The sequence below is a fragment of the Pyrus communis genome, chromosome 17 (assembly GCF_041283825.1).
Source record: "Pyrus communis isolate YQ-2024b chromosome 17, ASM4128382v1, whole genome shotgun sequence".
In the NCBI taxonomy this organism is placed as follows: domain Eukaryota; kingdom Viridiplantae; phylum Streptophyta; class Magnoliopsida; order Rosales; family Rosaceae; genus Pyrus; species Pyrus communis.
This window is the reverse complement of record NC_142581.1, coordinates 7414373-7434922: the sequence shown is the minus strand read 5'-3', so window position 1 is coordinate 7434922 and position 20550 is coordinate 7414373. Positions and strand designations below refer to the sequence as shown.

At 37.7% G+C, this 20550-nt stretch overlaps 5 protein-coding genes and 1 pseudogene across 6 annotated transcripts; 3 read left to right on the top strand and 3 right to left on the bottom strand.

The window, feature by feature from the left end:
• The first annotated feature begins 164 nt into the window (after positions 1–164).
• On the top strand, positions 165–831 carry LOC137708041 (uncharacterized). The gene has a single exon (XM_068447012.2). The coding sequence runs from the start codon at positions 256–258 to the stop codon at positions 682–684; it is 429 nt and encodes a 142-aa protein (XP_068303113.2). The 5' UTR covers positions 165–255; the 3' UTR covers positions 685–831.
• Positions 794–6348, bottom strand: LOC137708040 (transcription initiation factor TFIID subunit 6). Its single transcript, XM_068447010.2, has 13 exons — positions 6023–6348; positions 5763–5933; positions 5404–5490; positions 5223–5324; positions 5028–5136; positions 4432–4535; positions 4207–4344; positions 4018–4113; positions 3467–3591; positions 2902–3034; positions 2151–2276; positions 1961–2072; positions 794–1305 (listed from the first exon to the last, which is right to left on the bottom strand). Exons 2-13 carry the CDS (start codon positions 5886–5888, stop codon positions 929–931), a joined length of 1635 nt encoding a protein of 544 aa, XP_068303111.2. The 5' UTR covers positions 5889–5933; positions 6023–6348; the 3' UTR covers positions 794–928.
• A 2121-nt stretch (positions 6349–8469) lies between these two features.
• LOC137708011 (protein IQ-DOMAIN 33) lies at positions 8470–11310 on the top strand. The gene is made up of 6 exons (XM_068446974.2): positions 8470–9130; positions 9220–9579; positions 9899–10105; positions 10284–10397; positions 10627–10998; positions 11123–11310. Exons 1-6 carry the CDS (start codon positions 9059–9061, stop codon positions 11216–11218), a joined length of 1221 nt encoding a protein of 406 aa, XP_068303075.2. The 5' UTR covers positions 8470–9058; the 3' UTR covers positions 11219–11310.
• Positions 11311–11461: 151 nt separating this feature from the next.
• Positions 11462–12853, bottom strand: LOC137708012 (eukaryotic translation initiation factor 1A). The gene is made up of 2 exons (XM_068446975.2): positions 12710–12853; positions 11462–12117 (listed from the first exon to the last, which is right to left on the bottom strand). The coding sequence occupies exon 2, from the start codon at positions 12098–12100 to the stop codon at positions 11660–11662; it is 441 nt and encodes a 146-aa protein (XP_068303076.1). The 5' UTR covers positions 12101–12117; positions 12710–12853; the 3' UTR covers positions 11462–11659.
• A 658-nt stretch (positions 12854–13511) lies between these two features.
• On the top strand, positions 13512–14782 carry LOC148689347 (uncharacterized; annotated as a pseudogene).
• A 329-nt stretch (positions 14783–15111) lies between these two features.
• On the bottom strand, positions 15112–18384 carry LOC137708321 (golgin family A protein (DUF1664)). 2 transcript variants are annotated; one of them, XM_088689777.1, is made up of 11 exons: positions 18222–18384; positions 17459–17592; positions 16968–17049; positions 16737–16810; positions 16524–16625; positions 16336–16425; positions 16151–16225; positions 16018–16050; positions 15845–15925; positions 15621–15680; positions 15112–15531 (listed from the first exon to the last, which is right to left on the bottom strand). In XM_088689777.1, the coding sequence occupies exons 1-11, from the start codon at positions 18274–18276 to the stop codon at positions 15355–15357; spliced, it is 963 nt and encodes a 320-aa protein (XP_088545903.1). In that variant the 5' UTR covers positions 18277–18384; the 3' UTR covers positions 15112–15354. The 2 variants fall into 2 exon arrangements, with proteins under 2 accessions (XP_088545903.1, XP_088545904.1); XM_088689778.1 differs by having other exon boundaries at positions 16737–16807; positions 18222–18380.
• Between the last annotated feature and the right edge of the window lie 2166 nt (positions 18385–20550).

Below are 20550 nucleotides of genomic sequence, written 5' to 3'. Positions count from 1 at the left end.
AGTTGTCTATTTTTTCCGTTTAATTGGCTAGCCGCTTGTAAAGTAGGTAAAACGTTTATCTATCAACTTTACAGAAACAAATTCCATAAAACTTACGGATTACAGAAACAAGGGGCCAAAAATAAAACAAAAAACTCAGTGCCCCATGCATGTGTTTATAAATACTTAACATTCCATCACTTCTTTAATTTGCAACCAAAATACAAATCAATCCAAATTTCCTTGTGAAAAAATCCCAAGCTAGCATAAGAGAAGATGAGTGTAGAAGTGCTGGATGGTGCCACCATTGTCAACTTTGTGGAAGATGAAGAAGCATTCGGCCGCTCAGTACGGGACCGTTTTGCTCGTCTCGACGCCAATCACGATGGTCTGCTTTCTTATGCAGAGATGCTAAAGGAGCTTCAGTCTCTACGGGTCTTTGAGACCCACTATGGCATTGACGTGAAGCCAAACCCGGAAGAGATTGCTCATGTCTACGACTCGCTGTTCGTGCAGTTCGATCATGACTCGAACGGGGCGGTTGATTTGGAGGAGTTCAAGGCTGAAACCAAGAGGATGATGCTGGCTATGGCCAATGGGATGGGGTTCTTGCCAGTTCAAATGGTGTTGGAAGAAGATAGCTTGCTGAAGAAAGCAGTGGAAAAAGAGCACTCCAGTGCCAAAACTAAGCAGCTGCTTAATTAAGCAATTTTAAGAGATTGTGCTTGTGTACTTAATTACAAAGAGCCTTCTGCGATGTCGATTTTTATGTTCAAGTTCCATCACAAATAAATGAGGATGAACAGACCAAAGATAGCTAAAATAAATGTAAATCGATATGATTTTATCTGAGTTTCTACTGTATTTATACAAAAATTTCTCACTGAAAACTTTCTTTCTATTTTTCCTTTTGTACACCAATCTTGAGTTTCAAGATTGCTACAGACAGTTACAAAAACAAACACATCTCGGGGGCTGGAACAAAAGAGAGAATGTCTTCACCGAACAACTCAAACAACGACACTAGGAGATGCCCAGAATTCAAGTCATCCTTCCAAACCTGAGAGAGGATAGCTGATTTCTTTAGAGACTGACCAGCAGGCTTGCCCCTTGAACTTGTGCCGTGTGAAATGCTCTCATCTGGCATTCTCTGAGAAGACGACGAGGGGCCTGCATCATTATCCCCTGATGGAGCTGGAGCTGCTGTGTCTACTTCCATGTGAGATGGTGAAGAATTAGTTGGCGCTATATCTGTTGGCCCATCAGTTGCAATTTTCTGCAGGGGCGGTTGCTCTTCCATGTGTTCCACACTTCGCTTGCGTTTATCTTGGTTATGTACATAAGAATCAGAGTTAAGACTTTATCTAAATAATAAACCTTGAAAAGTGAAGGGTAATTCTCCTTCCTGGACAAGCAACCCTATTCATCAGCTTTTCGGTCAGAAACATCCAAGGGGTGCTTCCTTCATTATGGCCAAAGCCTAGTAGCCTAGAACATATAAGAGCAGAATCCCATACCCGAAAGGGATTGCAGGGGGATAGGAAAGCGGAAACTCTTTCTTGCACGATTGCATGGTTGATGTGTTACAATCGGAAAACATACAATAGGCTTGTAGCTTAAGGGTGCTCAACTGCTATACGTGATAGTGTTTATGCTTCTTGTATACCCGTTTGAGTAGTATAATCTATTCTATTGCAAGAAACTTACGAATCAGTCTAGCAATTTATGGGCCCCTTGATATTGTTTTTTGGTTTTTAGTTTTCACTTTGTGTGGGAGATAGAGGCAAAACACAAGGGAGAAATTTGAGGGATGTGAAGAGTGGAAGGATGGTGGGAAAGATGTAGAAGAAAGGTATAAGGAGAAAATAAAAACCAAAAACCCATACGTATGCTGGTTCTATGCTTGTATAATCAAGAAACACTCATTCGAAGTGGTTGAAGTGCCATCATTCAAGAAAACATAAGCCATTGAATGTCTTACTTGGCATAGTAATACGGAGTTTTCCATTGGCCCTCCAAAAAGATTGCGGCGTTGGAGACGACATAAGTGGGAACATCTTGAGCCTATCATATATGCATTGACCTGCTGCATTCTGGAAAAGTGCATGCTCTCATTAGGAAGCCTTACTTAGATTTTTCAAACAGTATATACAGCATGAAAAGTGACTAACCAACAAGGCTCCATACACACGCCACGCTTCATGCCTCTTCATCTCATTCTTTTGCTTGTCAAGAAGCAGCTCTGGTTCAAGTAGTCGCAGATATGACTCCAGATTTGGCAGTACAAGAAGGCGAACCTGCAGTTGAGAATCCTTACTTTTGAGTTTAAAAAAATGCATATTCCGAGAAAACACAAATACCTGAAGATGAGTAAATGAACTTTGGAAGAAGTTTAAAAGCAATAGCAAGGCCCGACTTTCATTGCCATTAGTTCATATGTTGCATGGAGTAATGTCTCTCTCTTTTCTAGATTTGTTTTACTACAATGTTTTCATTTAAGAACAAGTCATTAGGAAAAGAGAAAAGGAGTTGCAAATATCTTCCATTCCAACATATTGAACTTCTAGGACTCAGACTCAGAATAAAGAGTAATAAAGATAATCCAGTTGCAGACGCAGGAAAACCTGGGCCCAGAGCCAGCTAGCTTTATTTACAAGTACAGATTCCCCTTTCAATGTAATAAAGATAATCCAGTTGCAGACGCAGGAAAACCTGGGCCCAGAGCCAGCTAGCTTTATTTACAAGTATAGATTCCCCTTTCAATGTATGAAAATAGATAACAAGGATAGGCTAACAGAAACTTATGGGAAGAAACACAAGAGATACTACTTAAAGTTGAATTCATATTCCAAAACTCATTTACATAGGCTTTGTGCATAATAGTGAACGATGTTCTTAGTTGCAAGGAGCATGAGGCCTTACCACACTGGGCCCTAGAGCAGCTAAACCTTGAATTGCACCATAGTGTTGAGTCAATGTCCGCTTTGGATCCAAAAATGCATTGACCAAAGTTTTTGTAAGACGCGACTGGAGAGTGCTATATACATGCCCAAACCTGCAACAGATTCAAATATTGAATCTCATCGGTATGATGACAAATTCACACCAAAATATATGCATGGAATTTTAAGAGAAAATACAGAGCTCTACTTCCATGGTCAGGAGAAATTTTTAAAACAACAGTTATGCTAGGCAGATTGATAGCATTGAATATGCTAGCTCAGTTTCACTTAACATAATGTAGAGAAAAAAACATAAATATTAACAAGAATCTGAATAGAATATGCACTCAACCTATGTTAAGTTGCTTAATACACCAGGATCACAAAAGTGTGAAAAGGACGTGACCGAGGTCAAGTCAGAAGAGAAAAGTAGGAGGTGATATCTCAAGAAGAGATGCCAGAGAAAGTGCAAGAAAAGGGAAGCAGGCCAGGTGAAAGAAAAGCATGAAGGTAAAAGGCGTTTAAAAAAAAATAACAAGCCTAACCTTTTGCAGATTGAAGCAACTAGGTTTGCAGTGAAGTCTCTAAGTTCCCAGTGATTGTCAGCAAACCTGTTGCCTAACCTTTTTGCAACAAGGCAAGTGACCACAGATGGCATCAATTGGTGCAGCTGATCAAGAGCCAAAAGGAACGGGAAAACATTAAAGTCTCAGAATAAAACTTCCATATAAGTAACACATTTTACCCTGATCACCACCTTACATGCTTCATAACCCTTCGACATAAATAGCACGAGTTCAAGGATGATAAACTATGATTAGCAATACATGCATATAGCAAAACAACGACTGCAGATTTGTTCATTTATTAGAAAGGAACTGAAAAGGGGCAGGAAAAAGGCCAGAAAAAGTATAGGTGATCTACTACAATCAGCCTCCCCAATCGTCAAACCAGAAAATTACAGAATTCAACTTAGACATCATTATCAAGATGTACATAAATACCTTAATAGACAATTAGAACTTAAACTACTTACATAAGGCTCTCCTATGTAAAAAAAAAGGAAACAAAGAAGAAAGAAGAAAGAAGCACTTACATAAAGTTCTATGTGTATGTGAGGATTCTGGAGAAGACTCCGAACAACTCGCATTAAAGCGAATAGAAGTGCATAATCATTCAAGCCACGAGAAACCTGATATATGTTAAGAAAGGTTGGTTTAAGTAACCAATGGCTACATATCATACTCTTCTTATAGCTGTCAGTGATAGTGTCAAGAATCATCACCTCATCAGCAATAAAGCATGTGAAATAAGGAACTAATGGATGAAGTCCCGAATCAGTGGCCAAACTCACTAATGCTTCTTTGAACAAAACCAAATCAGATCTACTCACAACAAGCTCAGTGATTTTGTCAAAATATAGCTGCAAAGGCAACAAAAAGAAGGAACATGTAAACAAGCTGCAAACTGAAGTACTTCCAGTATAAGATCAGACAAGTGAAATATGTACCTGAAGCTCCCTAGATAATATGTGCTTAACAGGTAATTTAATGTCAACAGGAAGTCCATCATCCTTTTGGTTATCAATTTTACCATCAGAAGGAGGTGCAAGTACTACAGAAGAAGAACAAAAATTCAATAACTGAGACAAACTTGGGCTAACAAAAGTAGAAAAGCCGAAAATGGAGTTAACTCTAGTTCCTCATAATTATATCAAAAAAGATTTATCAGTGGATAGCAGATTCATTTCACCATACAATTTATGTAGATTGAATTCCAGACAAAAAAAAAAGAAGAATGTGAAATACACTGCAGACCACCTCACACTCACAAGATCATGTAAAATCTCTGGTATATTGGAGATACTGAGTATTTTTTAAAGAAATCGATATACCGAGTACTTTTTAAGGAGGATATTAGTCATTTCATGCTTCACACAACTTTAAAGTTTAGAGTGTGCTACAAAACCCATAGAATGCTTTCTTTTACTACAGCTAACTCCTAGATACAAAAGTCTTAGCGTTCAGAAGTAATCACAACTCCTAAATTGGAAGTGTGATTTATGAGTAATAATTATTGGCATAATCTATAAACTTTGAGAAAAACCTTCTAGAGGAGCATTCTCTGGAATTGCAGGTTGTACACCTTCTATAGCAAGCCAGTGACAAACAATTCCAGTATCAAGCGGTACTTTTGGTAAAGGAGCTTCAATCACCTGCAGTCAAACATAAATATGGAAAATTAAAAGGAAACATACAAAATCAAGTAGAAAGTGAAATCAGATTGCTCAGTAACACATACATCTTTAAAATCCACATCCTTGTCGTCAATGTAAAACAAATCCCTATGCCCAATAGCTCTTTTGAACCGCAAAGGACCTCCGGAAACATAACCATAGATTGGCTGGTGCAAGCAGGATAAGCAAAATGAGATTTCGAATAATAAACAAACCCATGCTAATTCAATCATTTTAAAGCCTCACCTCAACATTTCTTAAGTTGAGTGCGCCATCAACATCTTCGGCTGTCAATCTAGTTCTCCTCGAGTGATGCATGCATTTAATAGCCTCCTGCACTTCCATTACAAGGAAAAATCACACTCAACCCTCCAATGTCTCAAATCAAAATTCACCAAAATAACATAACTACACTATCTTCTTGACCAACTAATCAAAACAAAAGCAACCCAACTTCCAACTATTCAGTCTCAATATTACCACATAAACACGTAAACCCAATTCCCAAACTTTACCAATTTTACTAGTACAACCTCAAACGATCGAAAACAACAATGTCAAAACAAACCCATATCACAGTTACGCCGGAAAAGTTGAAGATTTACCTGCATGATCTCACGGAGGCGGTATTCGATGTCGGGGGCGAGAGCAAGAGCAACATCTGGAGACAAGTTGTTGATTCCAATGCTTTGTGCAATTACTTCAACATTCTCTTTGGGCACAATGCTCATTGTTCTCGAATGCTTCCTCTCGACCTCAGTCACACAACAGTGTCCCTGAAACAACCACGACAGTAAGTCATTCCCATAAAAAATTTCAACTTGTTTAGTACAAAGCAAAAACGTAAACAGATTTTATTTCTTACCCTTCAAATTTTCTGGGCAGCCAAGCAAAACCCTAATCCGCACGAGTGAAAACTGAAAAACGTCAACTTGAGCAACAGTAGTAGCAGGCTTCGTTCGTTCGCTCGGAAAGAAAGAAGAAGATTGAGTCGGGCCAAAAGACAAATGAAAAGAGAGGATTTCCCATAAACATCCAAGTCGGGTTAATAAGTCAAATATTCGGGTCGGGCCTCAAATCGTGTTCTAGCTATAAACACGACCGGCCGGTGATTAATACGGCCCGTTTAGAAATGATTTTAAAATAGTTTTGTGAATTTTTTTTAAAATAAATCTTTATTAAAAATTCAAATGAATCATTGAAAAGCATTTGAAACGTTTTCTTCAAAAAGAACTTAAAGTGCTTTTGAAACTTATAGAAAATACTTTCAAACAATCCCATAAAAAACACTACCGCTAAGTTTTGACTTTTTCTAAAAATGGTGTTATTGAAAACAAGTTGAAATTTTATTAAAAACTATAGGCTTTTCAGCTAAAATGGTTATTGAGATTTGCATAACTCCTCATTTTGGTCCATGAGATTTGAAATCGATAGAATTGGTCCCTGAGTTTGTCTATCATCAGTCATTTTGGTTATTTCTTGAAAAATCTCAATAAAATAAGAACAAAATGATAAAAATACCCTCAACTTTTTGTCAAATCATTTTGATCTATTGTTTATTATATTGCGGGTAATTATGTCATTTGGATTCTTATTTAACATAATTTTTCACTGAATGACCAAAATAATTGATAGTGGACAATCTTAGGGACTACTTCTATTGATTTCAAAATTCATGAACCAAAGTGAGGAGTTAGCAAATCTCAATGACCATTTTGGCAAAAAATCCAAAACTATATTACTCATAAAAAAGTATTTTGAGGTGTTTCCTAAAAAATTATTTCACATGTGCTTTTCCATGAAGTATTTCTATAACTCAAATTCACTATTACGCTTTCTATCTCGTGTTAGATTGCCCAAAAACACTTTTAGCAGTTTCAAAAACAGTCTCAAACATGCACAAAATTGATCATGTGGCAAGCTTTAAAAAGGTCGATAAAACAGTTCTCCAATTTTTTTATTTTTTTTTATTTTTTTTTACTCCTGTAGAGTTCATTTGACATGTAAACTCATATAAAAACACACTTTAAGCTAGTCACCCACTTAGTTTTTAACAAGAAAACTTTAACGAAAAGATTCCGGTACTGTTTATTTTAACGAAAAATCATTTTTTTACACTAAAAAGTCAATTATGGTACTATTTATTTTACCCTTTATTTTATCTTTATTATTAAAACTCAAAATTTTCAAACTTTTTTCATTAATTTTTTATTTTAATAATCTGAACACTGATATTATTTGTCACACCATTTCATAATTAAACTATGAAATAAAATATTTTTTTTTCATGTTTTTTGTGTTGCCAGATTTTTTTTTCTTGTTAACTTATTAGGGTACCATGTCAGTCCCATGATGAACTGTCTTTAGTGCAAAGCATGTGCCACAGTCTATTTATAATCCAACAATCCTAATGGCAAAAAATATGCACTGAAAGAATCATTATATGAAGGGAAAAGTGCCTGATCAGGACCACCAAATTGAGCTGATGACATTGGATTTAATTATTCTATTGACCTTATAGATCACATATCCATCTTTACGAAAAAATGTTTTCTTATTCCGGTGTTAGTATCTCTCATTTTTATCTCTTCATCGTCCCCTCTCTATTTATCTCCTCATCTACCGATTTTGGTATGAACTCATAACATGCAAGTGTTTCTTGACAAAGACAGAAAAACTGACGGCGGAATGTAGAAGTTCGTCTTTGTTTTAAGCAGCAAAAACTTGATGGTAAAGATTGAAGGGGGAAAGCATCTGTCTAAGTTACTTAAAAATCTCAAACTTTAATCTCACAAAAAAAGAAGAGAAAAAAAAAGGATCTGTCTAAAGCCAATGCTCATTTTCCTCTTATAGCACAACACACAAGGAACTAAATTGCTACAGATTAGTGTTGTATTTCACTCTACACATCTTATATCTATCCCGCAAAGTATAGTACTACTACATTTTTATGGATTTTGGCCTCTCAAATGGTTCCTAAAGTTGTCGGCATGATTTTTATTTGGTCCCGGGGTACAAAAGTCATGCAATGAGTGAGAGTGTTTGGTATGTACTCCTGTTACACTCAAAGATCTTTCCACCAATAGACAAAATAATTCATGTGGTGAATGAGGTATGATCCAAAGTTACGTGATGAATGAGATAAACGATATAGATATATTTTGCCTATGCATGTATACCAAGTTTCTCTTTACCGGAGGACAAAAAAAATCATATAATGAGTGAGATAGAGTGCTATGTTAAGGTCATGTGATTCTTATATCACATGTTATAAGAAGTATATTTCAAAATCACACGATAAGTGAGATAAGTGAATGTAGATATTGTTACATGACATTGTATATTTTTCTCCACAAAAGAGCATAAGAAGTAACCAGAAAGGAAGACATAACCCTAATAGCAAGTAAGCTTTAAGCGAGGCCAAAGTGCTGAACCCATGTGCAAAAAGTGGATGAAAAAGCAAAAACACCATGCCCCTTTCATCAACCAATCTCTCACTTTTCATCTTCTATTATTTTGTGATTAAAGTACAGATCCATCCAGCTCTAAAAGCCTTCTCTTCTCTGCACTTCTAATTTAATCCTATCTAACAAGTACTTTTCTCCTAATTGAAAATGCATTAGTTTTTAGTAGCTATATAATTAGCACTCCAAAAAAGTCAATCATGTATTTCTCGTCAGTAAAGAAAATGAGGGAGAGGGTATTGCAGGATGATTTTTCGGAGTGGTAATACCAATCCCGGTTTATTTCTTTGCTTTATGAACAAATTTACACATATTCTTACTATGGTTAGTAGTATAACTGAGTGAGAATCTCAGTGCACTAATCAAACTTTTCCTGAAGCACATATATGTAATTGGCAACACTCTTTTGAGCATCTTCTTAGAGCTTCTGAGTTGAGATGGGCATCAGTGGAGGTTTGGTCAGGAGTGTTTTCTCGAGAAACCGATCTTTCAGGACACATGAGAGCAATGTGAGTTGCCACCATACAATGCTTCAACGCTCTCCTGTTAGTTGTGTTATGTATTAATGTGATTCGTGTTTTTTATTGATGGCATTTAGGTGAGGAGCAACGTGACTGAGAGGAGAAGATGGAGCTCGGTTAGATCGTACCTATGTGGAGACGAATATAATTCAGTCATGGCAGAGAATGATTCAGCTTCAGTTAAGAGCTCTGTGGCTACAGCCGCCATGCAGTTCAGTTCAGTTTTAGCTGTTGCAGACGAAGATTCTAGTTCGGTTAGGAGCTCCGAGGCAACTGTCACGCAACCGATGCCAGAAGACTTGAAAAACAAGGGAAACATCAGAAGAGAAGCAACTAAGGTAGATGTGGAAATGGCAAAGACAGAATCTTCGGTCTCCAAAACAATGTCTGAGGAGCGTGCAGCAATCATCATCCAGTCGGCATTTAGAGGCTTTTGGGTAATTCGACACTATCAGATTACTTCAATTTGCTCATCTTGTAGAAACATAAGTTTAATTCAACGGAAATTACGAATATTCAAAGATCTTTGATAGGATTTATGTTACACTTTTATTTTGAAAGGACCACATCGGCTCTAGTCAATGTGCCTACACCCATGATCTGCAGGTTTATGTTACAATTTAAGTCAGAGAAAACTCAGTCGTCCTAAAATTGTTTTGGAAGTGCAAACTCGTTATTCATTGATAACTTTGAGGAAAATATGCGTTACTGCACCGGGAATTCTGGCCCATATTCATTAGACTGCTTGGATTTCAGATTAGGTGCCGAAATGGAGGAATTAGATCCAAGGATGGTGAGCAGGAGCTTCTTGTTGGAGTGGAAAGTCCGAGTAGGGAGTCCCTAGGCACATCGGTAGAAGTTCAAACGGGAAATTCTGTGGAAGTTTACTCGATTCAAGGAGAAAATTCAGCTGCTCACCACCGGACACAAGAGAAAGCTAGAGCGCAGGCGCTAAAGTTGAAGGTAGATCAGAAACAACTCAAACTTTTCATTCTTACGTGTTAACTATGTAATGCTAAAAAAATGTGGTAAAACCACATTGAGAGTGAATTCAAACTGGGATTTTACAAGTTATTTATGTATCTACACACATGTTGAGATTGAATCACGTATGATCATTGACATTCGTAAAAATTTACAGGAAGAATGGGATGCCAGCACAGTTAGTAGCAACATATCAAGAATGAGAATGCAGAACAGATTGGAAGCAACAACAAGGCGGGAGAGAGCACTGGCGTACGCCTTTTCACAACAGGTACTGAAATTCATTCCTAAAAGAGTTGGGATTCTATCGTGCAACCGGTGATTTAACACCCCTCTCTCTCTCTCTCTCACGCGATGTGAAAGATAAGAGAAATCACGTGACTAAGAGAGAGAGAGAGTGATAAATAACCGACTACATCCAAGATTTTGCCCTGAAAGAGGTTCTAAAGACTCCTCCTATGGTTTTGGAAACTAATTAACTTAGTATTATTTGTTTGAAGCTAAGGATCTGCTCAAAGAAAAGGCACACCACAACTGATGGCACAGAACAGAACATGGGTTGGAGCTGGCTAGAACGGTGGATGGCAACCCGCCCTGCTGAAATCTCCTCCGCAGAAAGTCATACAAGCAACCACGTTGAACCAATTCACAGCAGCCAAAGATTTGTCATCGGAAAGAGATTGTTCGACATTGCAGGTGAAGAAAAAGAGAGCTGCGGATCTAATGAAGTCGGTGTCCCATTTAATAACTTTCCGGTACCAGCAGAAGAGAAAGATGGCTTCAGTCCAACTAAGAACAGATTCAAGGCTACGAGAAGCCTATCGAGGCGAAAATCGATGCCAAGCTACGAGTGTGGGAAAGAGTATCCCAAGGTAAGGATATGTCTCATTTAAGCTATGATCCGAACTGAGCTTGTCAAAAGAGGATCGATATTTGAAGAACAAAATTACTAAGTTCCGGTGTTCAATTCAATGACTGGCTTCAACATTGATACAGGTAAGCAAGAAGGATTGTTCGAGGGAAGCCGAAAGAGATGAAGAACGGACCGAAAAGCAAACTGGGCGAAGGAAGTGCAGAAATACTTCATTCTAATGAACACAGATTTCCCTGTAGAATCTCTGTCAAGTAAATACTCTGATATCTTATATATAATCTGATGCTTGATACCTGAGTGAGTTTAAAAATGCATCTCAAAGAACCTCATCTTCTCCGAAGAAACCAACGAAAGGAAACACACAGACTAACTAGGTAAAACATTGTCAACGACGCTGTTAAAAACGAAACACAGAACAAGGTAAACAGAGTAAAAGGGAAGAACCTCTGTGACGAAACTAGTTATTCGAAAAAGAAGACAAACATATCAAATATATTAGTAATAACAGATGTTACATGGAACATGACCAATTCCCCATCTGGAAATACAAAACCATACAGAGCCAACTGCCAATCCAAGTTTGACTTATACCAAGGACAAGTAACTGCCATTCGGTAATGTAAAAACATAACATCCAAATAGAGTTTTAACCTGAAAGCCTATATCTTATCGATATCTTCATCCTCAAACTCAACATAGTCATCAACACCACCTTCAGTTTCTTCATCATCAATACCCCCAGCAATACCCTCGTTGAGACGTGTATTCTCTGGAAGCTCTCCATATGCCTTCAGAAGCCTAGCCTCATCAGGCATGTACTTGAGGATCACATCAGCTTTGTCGTCCTGATAGTCACGAAGGCCAACAAGAATGATATCACCAGCTGCAATCCAAACCTTCTTGTGCATCTTACCACGAATGTGACAAAGTCGCTTGGTCCCATCAATGCACATGGCTTCACACCGACCGTTACCAAGCATTCGAAGCACTTGGGCATACTCCTGTCCATCTTCCTTAAACACAAGCTCACGCTTTTCGTCATCAGCTTCGTTCTTACCTCTCTTCCTGTTCTTTCCTCCCTTACCCTTGTTCTTCGGCATGATTACTAGTTCTGTTTCTGCAACCAAAATACAATCAGGTACTCAAACGTGAATATCAACCACTTCCATAACTTCGTAAATTATTCAACCAACACCAAAACTGGATCACAACCCACAAAGCTCACGAAAACATATTTTCATCAGACAAAAACGTACAATAAAGCATATAAACTCAAATTACCAATGAAAAAAAAAAAACCCTAAAAATATAGGTTCACAAAATTTTTTTTTCAATGAATTAGAAATTAAATTCCAACAAAAAAAATAGATTCTGGGTCTGTTCGGCTTAACTCAAACAACAGTTAATTTCGATTTCGAAGAAAAAAAGATTCAAAATTTTATCATTCAAACATAAATTTAACTTCAAGAAATAAAATTCATCACAATTAGGGGAAAAACAATCAAACCAATAAAATTAACAAAAAATTCCAATAACACAGAAACCTCAGGAAGAACAAATTCTCTGAAATTCAAAAAACCCATATGTAATTAGATGAGATCCCCCAAACTAATTCAACGCACAGCCCGCTATAGCGATTTACAGGAAAACTACGAAACCCTAGAATCGATAACAACTTCAGAAGACGAAAAAGATAGGGAGGAGAATACCTCTGGTTTGCGAATAGGCGAAACTTGGAGCAGGATTCGACGGAGGACCACAATCTGAAAAAAACCGAGCTTCCGGTATCGAATCGAGAAACCTAGCACGCAGCTCGTATTTGTACCACGAAAGGTCAAGTTGGGCCGGGTCGATATAAAATTAATTTGACCCGAAAGCCAGAGGTTTGGGCTTAGAGGAATAGGGAGAGAGAGGGCGATGTCTATAGGATTTTTACAAAATTTTTACTTTTAATCCTCTCGTTCACACTCAACGTAAAATACTAACTTGTTGTGAAAATAAAGATATGTGTGCGTAGAATAAAGTAGATAAAACACAATATTTACGAGATTTAGCGAGTGTGCCTACATTCTTAGGGCAGCAATATTACTTTCTTACTTCTTCTTTTCGTTCTTTTCTTTCTTTTCTTTGGTATGTTTCTCATCTCCCTTCTTTCCTTTATTTTTCAATCTTTTATAGGCAAAAGTCAAGACCTAACAAACCCATCATATGGGTTATTTTAATACATTAATGGGAACCAAAGTCATCAAGTGAAAAGTAAATTTTAATCATCTTTTAAAGTGTTTATTCATACTGTTTTTCAATGGGCATTCACACTGCTTTAATCATATAAGTATATGTGGGCTTAAGGGTTTCGATTTAGGCCCAGAAAAAACCCTAGTCTCCAATTGCTTGAACTTCAAGGTAGGTTTCCTACCACTTCATTTATAAACCTCCTTTCTTCACTTGACAATCACAAAATCCAGCAAAGCAAAAGTGTAAGCCGACATCCCAAAGAACGCGTACACAAAAAGGTTGGAAGATCAGAAAGCAAGACGACATGAAGGCAAATAATGATGAACCAAACATGGAGGATGCCGAACTAATGCGGCGACGTCATGTACCAGACTGTGTTATCAACTGAATCCTCCAACTCCTTTCCACTATACCCGTGGCCCGGATGAGCTTTCTTTCCAAGCAATTTGAAGGCCTTAGGTCTTCAGTTTTTGTACTAGATTTTAATGAGGGCAACGTTCATCATAACTTTGATGATCAACGTCAAAGAAACTTCATCAAAGATTGGGACTGGTATTTAGATCAATTCCGTGAGAATGACAAGCAGCTCTTATTCAAATTCAAGCTTCACATGAGGTACTTCGATGGAGACGCAACTATTGTATGTAAGTGGTTAAACTTTGCAATCGAGAGAGGCGTCAACGAGTTGGATATCAGCCTTCCGAAGGAAAACTGGGAGGACAAGGTAGAATGCAAACCAAACACGAAGTATTTCTGGCGCATACCAGATAAGTTCTTCTCCTTACCTTTAGAAACCATTGGTAATGCTGCAAAATCTCTAACGAGTTTAAATTTGGAGTATGTGGAAATAAATCGTCAGTGGAGATATTCTGTTGATATAGCCCTTCCATCCTTGAAAAGTTTGGCCATGAAGAAAGTAGAATTGGATAACTTCACTGATTTCTTCAAACATAACTTCAAGTGCCCTTCCATCGAGACTCGAGTACTTGTCATTAACGTCATGTAACTTGCGGGACTATTCTGTTTCAAGTTCCAGTCTCAAATCCTTGAAAATTACACTATGCACTTGTGAGGAGATTGAAGTTGCTGCTAAGAATCTGGAATCGTTTAAATTTGTTTCAAGTACTTCTGATCAAAGGTGCACAGCGAAGCACGTCACAATCAGAGCGGCTAAGCACCTGAGGAACTTTGTTATATGGGCAGGCCAAGATAATGTGGAGGCCACGATCATTATTCCAAATATTTCTTTATCTTTCAGTGGGTTTTTGGAGGCTAGCATCACGCTTCCAGACATTGAATTACCCACCTTTGACAGCTCATTGGATCACCTTTCTTCTCTACGAGATTATCTTGAAAGTTTTGACTGCTCCAGAAAAATTACACTGAAAGTTCATGATGCTACGGTATATGAACATAACATGATGGGTTTGATCACCTTCGAATTTTTGTATTTGCCACCATATTCCAAGTTCTGCAATGAATCATTCCGTTCTCAAATTTTTGTTTGTGTGCATGGTTTAGGATCTCTTATTTCCAAAGAAATTTAGAAAGACCTGCGCTGTGAAATTTTGCCATTAATGAACTAAATGCTGCGAGTTTTTGCAACACCATGCCCAAGTTTTATGCATGTTTCATGTTCCAATCTCAAATTCTTTGGAGATTACACTTATACACTAGTGGAGTTTCTTTAGAGTTGAAACTGAATCTTGAACCTTTTACGTTAGTTTCAAGTCCGATCAGAGCTATGAGCTCTCGGCCATGAGCTGATCCGCGCCTGACCTTGAGCTCTCGGCCATGAGCTCAAGTCCGATCATAGATTCGGGGGACTGAGGCTTCTGTTTCAACTCCGACGAATGTGGCATATAGTACTCGGATGTTTCTACAACACATTGATGCAGTAAATTGAACAAATTCCATCACAATTACAAGACTATTCGACTTTATTTTATACATGTATGACAACCACAAATTGCACTCCCTGTAATTCTCCTTAAGCAGAGAACAAAAAGTCAGAAGTTACAGCAAGAATCAATATGAAATATGAATTGCGAAGGCGGCCCTTCATAAAATAAATCACTTATGACGAAAACAAACCCAAAAAGAAAAACAAACAAAAAAATCACATACCCGAGCCCATTTTGTCCCGGTTCAAAGAAATCCCAACTGGATATGACCGGTGTATTCTTGTTTTTATTGCTGGAACTTTTTCTCCAGGGAAGATGTTGGGATCATTCTTTTTTGTCATTGATTTCTCCGTTGTGCTCCGTTCTTCGTTGTCAGCAAAGAATTGAAGGCCCTAAAGTATGTTTCGAAGTTTGGACATGTTACAACCAAATATTAAAAAAGCGTAATGTGGAAAACGTAAGAAAATGAGGGTCAATCTACCTTGGGTGATTTATCCTCTATTGCCATTGGTGAATGCTTTCCTAGCTTAGCTGAGGCATTCTGCAGATACACGACTACTAAGATAACTTGGTAACTGATTGAGGAGGACGATGGGTACTTGACAATGTTGACGTGCAGTAAGCCAATTTCATCGATTAACTAGATATATCCCCTAGCTCATTTAGTAATCAGTTTTCTAAAGAACAAAAAGAAAATATTCTGACCTGTAAGGGTTTAGTATCCAGCTGACCTTTGACGCCGTCTGCTACTTGGCATAGATACAACAGACCTGAGTTGGTTGCATCCTGTATTGAAAACAAAAGGGTCAAATCAATGACTACAAAGACGAAAAGAAAATAGAAGATTTCCAAAGTCATAGCATAACCAGAAATATAACCTGTTTGCTCTCAATAAAGTCGACCTTCTCTTCCTGTTGAGCCAATTAACAAATACAACATAAGAACTCCGATAAGCTTAAAGCATTTCTGAGTAACATAAAAGAACATATTAAAGAAAATATATCAACTCACCAACCCAGACACCATCTGATGAATCATTTCTACATCAAACCCAATTTGAGAAAGGTTTGTTTTCACCTCATTCACCTGCATTCAAATGAAATGGAAAATAGATAGGATCATAGTGAGTAGTTATTTACATCAGAGAATGTAAATACATCATTGAAAAGAAAGTACGTAAATATAATGTTTCATACATCATTTGCGATAAGCTGAGTTATTTCCTTCTGCTCCTCCACCTTCCAATCCAAGTTTTCCAGCTTCTTCGACAGATGCCTTTTTGTACTCTGCAAAACGACAGTCAAGACGTCAGCGTGCTGCAGACCCTTTTGAGGATTACCATCTGGAAAAGCCAACCACACCATTGCCAACACTTAAGACTTACCGCCAATGTTTCATGCACATTCTCTAATTGTTTGGACACGGTTGCAACAGCATTTGCCATATTATGCCTTGTTACAAACATTACATCAGAAAATGACCAGCCCTGTACGATATCACAGACATACCCGTAGATCAGCAATGATACAAATCTTTACAAGTGCAGAACTAAATAGAATGTGTTTGTGATTGCCACGACAAATTTTTGGAGAGGTACCTTCCACCACATGTAACAATAGCCCATTGCACCAATTGCAGCAGCTGGAACTAAATATGAAGCATAACTCCCTGCTGTGACATGAAATATGTGAACATCTCTATTGATATAAAGTCCCGATCATTCCCAGACAGAGAATAAACGTGCAAAGTGGTTTCTGAACAATTCATAGAAACTCTAATCTATGAAAATCACAAAACCGTTATAAAGCCTCTGAAGAACTGTTTTTACCACTAGAGGAAGAATTCTCATTGTAGACGGTTACAGGGCCAGATGAGGTTAACTCCCTGATTTCTCGAGCCAATTGTTGAATCTGAAGGTAAAAACACATGTAAGTATTAACTTATACAAACTCTGCAAAGAAATTATGTATCTACGAGCATAACATAACCACATTTATGGACTAAACAGTTGAAAAAAGAGGGCAAAATCATAACAGTTCCGGTATTATAGCAAAGCATCTTACACTCAACTTCTAGAGTTCAAAAAGAAAGATAAATAAAGTTTCAATATAATTTTTGGTTTAAGACTTTTAAGTAGATGACAACATTGATCGAGCCATCACATATTAATACTATTCAAACCGAAACTAATGAAACTTGTAGCATTTGTCACTGTTTGACCATGACAAAACATCAGTATCTGAGATGATGCACGGTATCTCTGGCAAACTTTGAATCTGTTTTAAGTATAAAAACCTAATTGAATTCAAGCTGCAATACCTGAGCTCTGATAATTGCACTATCAAACTTCTCAGGCAAGATATCAGCTTCATTTACACCCTTCAGTATATCCTGAAGCTGTGCAATAAGTTCAGACAATCGCCCGCTCCTCAAAACTATCGAACTGGTCAAGCCTGAATCGCAAAATATATACTAGTTAGAGGAAAATAGTAATAGATGGAAAGGTACAAAGACCTATATACAAACTGTGTTTTGTAAACCGTTCTGTGTTATATTCTGTTTTTCCGTCCTTTCCTACTAAAAATTCTCATTAAAATAGAAAGGAATTATACTTTTGAAGCACTAGGATTATTACTTATGAAAGGAACAAGAATCCACTAAGTAATTTACACCCCAAGAAAAGCAGACGCGGAGTTAGGCCAGTTGGGTAAGGAAGCGTGCCCGCCCCCGTGCACCAAGTTCGAATCCCAATCCCATTAGATTACAACAGTTTATAGAAAAAATAAACAAACAAACATCTACACACCCAGAAGAATGAAAAATAGGTTAAACCCTGAATCTGTGTCCAGCAGCCATAGCAGCCAAAAGACAGTCTGCACTACTTATCACTCAGTTCACCAACTAATTGCTATTTATACCCAAATTTACTTGCTATCTGTGCAATTTCAGTTTCAATAAGGTTATATCCTTCAAAGTTTCAGAATTTTGTTTCTGATCAATCAAATTTCTAGAATTTAGATCAAACTGGAAAGAAAACAAAGTGAAAAAGGGTAAAATAGGAACAAAATTCAATAATCCTGACCTGCTCCGACGAGGATGAGAACCTTGGAGCCGGAAACCCCCGTCTGCAACGCCATCTTCGGCTGCTTTGGCCTCCTTTTCTTCTTTCTTCTTCTTCCCCCACACGAGGAAAAGATCCAAATTTTAATTTAAAGGCAAGTTAAAATTTGTGCCAAATGCGTGGTGTCATTCGTAGCAGTGGAGGGGAAATTCCACTTTAGTCCCTCTACTTCTTTCCCAACTTAGATCTGGTTTGGTACTGAGATGATTTTGAAAAAAACTGCTATAAAAAAAAGCTGGGAGCTGTTTTTGTGTTTGGTAAACACTCAGCTTCAGCTTTTTTTCACAGTTTTTGGGTGAAAAAATGCCAAAAACAAGAAGCTGCAAAACCCAGCTTTGAAAAACCAGCTTTTTTTCACATCTGTTTTACATAAAAATTTACCAAACACTCTAATACTGCTTTTTTTTTTCTTTCAAAAGCACTTTTAAAAAAAAGTTTACCAAACACTCTGCTACTTTATTTCACAGCTGCTTATTCTCACAGCACAGCAGAAGCAGCCTTTTTTCAAAGCACAGCAATACCAAACCAGCCCTTACTCCCCCTCCTTTTAAGACCTGATTTGGTACTGAGGTGATTCTGAAAAAAGTTGCTACTAAAAAAAGCTGGGAGCTGTTTTTGTGTTTGGTAAACACTCAGCTTCAGCTTTTTTTCACAGTTTTGGATGGAAAAAAGCCAAAAACAAGAAGTTGCAAAACCTAGCTTTGAAAAACCGGCTTTTTTTTACATCTGTTTTACATAAAAGTTTACCAAACACTCTAATACTGTTTTTTTTTTCAAAAGCACTTTTACAAAAAAGTTTACCAAACACTCTGCTGCTTTATTTCACAGCTGCTTATTCTCATAGCACAGCAGAAGCAGCTTTTTTTCAAAGCACAGCAATACCAAACCAAGCTCACCACCAAAAGCTAAGGACATCTCCAACCGAAGAGTCTAGAGGATCACAAGACCGAAAATAGCCCAAAAATCATCTTCAACCGAGGGCTAGGTCAGAGGGCTTATGGGCCCCACGAAATCTGAAAGGGTCAAAGAGCCAAAGGGTTGGCTGCAGCCCAGGGCTGGCCAGAAATATCACCAATCATGTCGGATATAACCGACATGAATGAATTCATATTTAATATAAATATATTCCTATTAGTTATAACCGACAGTAATGCTTAAACAAAAATTTAAATCCAACGACTAGCTGACTAGCCGTTGTATTAAAAAAAAAAAAAATTAATGAATTTAAACCTTTTTATTTCCAACAAAATTCATATTTTTTTGAAATTCCATTTTTTTTCTTTTAACTTATATTTTACAAAATTTGGCCCTCAGTTGGAGACGGTTTTTTGTGACAGGGCTAAAATGAGCCATATGGCCCTTTGGCCCTCGATTGAAGATGGAGGCAAATATAGCCATGTACTATTTATTAAAATATTAATTTCTTTGAGGACCAAAGGGCTAAAACGAGCCATTTGGTCAGTCCTCGTTTGGAGATGGCCTAACAACGGTTGGCTCAAATTGGTTAGATCTTTGTCTTGTGTGTAATCTCAATAAAGTTTGAGTTTCGCTGTAAGCAGTTTTTATTGATGCAATCTATAAATTCTTATGTAAATTCATACTGATGACAGCTTGTAATTAAGTGCTACACGTAAGTCCTTTCGACTTGAGATGGTGGGTATGCCTTACCGCAGGTTGTGAAACTCTCTCTAAACTTTTATTCTACCAAAAAGCTCACAAACCGAACAAAGCCAAAAAATGTGGGGGTGTTTTGGACATTTCACATAGCAAGAGTTTTGTCTAGTTTGTTAAATCTTTGCGCTTTTTGCATGTTTGTCCTTGAGCCAAAGCCAAAACCAAGACATACAAAAAAAAAGGAATCAGTCACTCTTTGTCTTCTCTTCTCCAGAGACTTCAATGGCGCCAGCAACTGTTCTCTTCCTCCTCATAGCTTCCTTCTTCCTTTCACCGCCGACCCACCTGCAAGTCCAAGCTGCCGACCAAGCCTTCGCATCCGTCGTCATCTCCCTAAAGTGTCTCGGTTTTCTCAAGGAATTCCCTTCACCAATCATTCACGGCTTCACCCTTCAAAACGCTGAACTAGTCTGCTCGAGTTCAAGAATCATGGTCTGCGGCGACGTAATATATGTGGCATCGCAATCACAGTCTTAATTGGCTTCTGCACAACTTTGTCTAAACGCATACATCATTCGTGACTTGGACTTTCCTCACGAGGATTTAAAGCCTCAACGTTCCTTTTTGTATAGCGCAGTTCAATGTTCATATGTAAAGATCAGAGGGAAGAAGAACC

Coding starts and splice junctions, on each gene's coding strand:
- LOC137708041 (XM_068447012.2), top strand. CDS start 256: ATGAGTGTAGAAGTGCTGGATGGTGCCACCATTGTCAACTTTGTGGAA.
- LOC137708040 (XM_068447010.2), bottom strand. CDS start 5,888: ATGAGCATTGTGCCCAAAGAGAATGTTGAAGTAATTGCACAAAGCATT. Junction 4,114..4,206: donor CATGCTTTATTGCTGATGAG/GTGATGATTCTT, acceptor AACATATATCAG/GTTTCTCGTGGCTTGAATGA. Junction 3,592..4,017: donor ACATACACATAGAACTTTAT/GTAAGTGCTTCT, acceptor GCTCTTGATCAG/CTGCACCAATTGATGCCATC.
- LOC137708011 (XM_068446974.2), top strand. CDS start 9,059: ATGGGCATCAGTGGAGGTTTGGTCAGGAGTGTTTTCTCGAGAAACCGA. Junction 9,131..9,219: donor TCAGGACACATGAGAGCAAT/GTGAGTTGCCAC, acceptor GATGGCATTTAG/GTGAGGAGCAACGTGACTGA. Junction 10,398..10,626: donor CGTACGCCTTTTCACAACAG/GTACTGAAATTC, acceptor ATTTGTTTGAAG/CTAAGGATCTGCTCAAAGAA.
- LOC137708012 (XM_068446975.2), bottom strand. CDS start 12,100: ATGCCGAAGAACAAGGGTAAGGGAGGAAAGAACAGGAAGAGAGGTAAG.
- LOC137708321 (XM_088689777.1), bottom strand. CDS start 18,276: ATGGCGTTGCAGACGGGGGTTTCCGGCTCCAAGGTTCTCATCCTCGTC. Junction 17,593..18,221: donor TCTCATCCTCGTCGGAGCAG/GTCAGGATTATT, acceptor TTTGCGATTCAG/GCTTGACCAGTTCGATAGTT. Junction 16,626..16,736: donor ATTGTTACATGTGGTGGAAG/GTACCTCTCCAA, acceptor GATATCGTACAG/GGCTGGTCATTTTCTGATGT.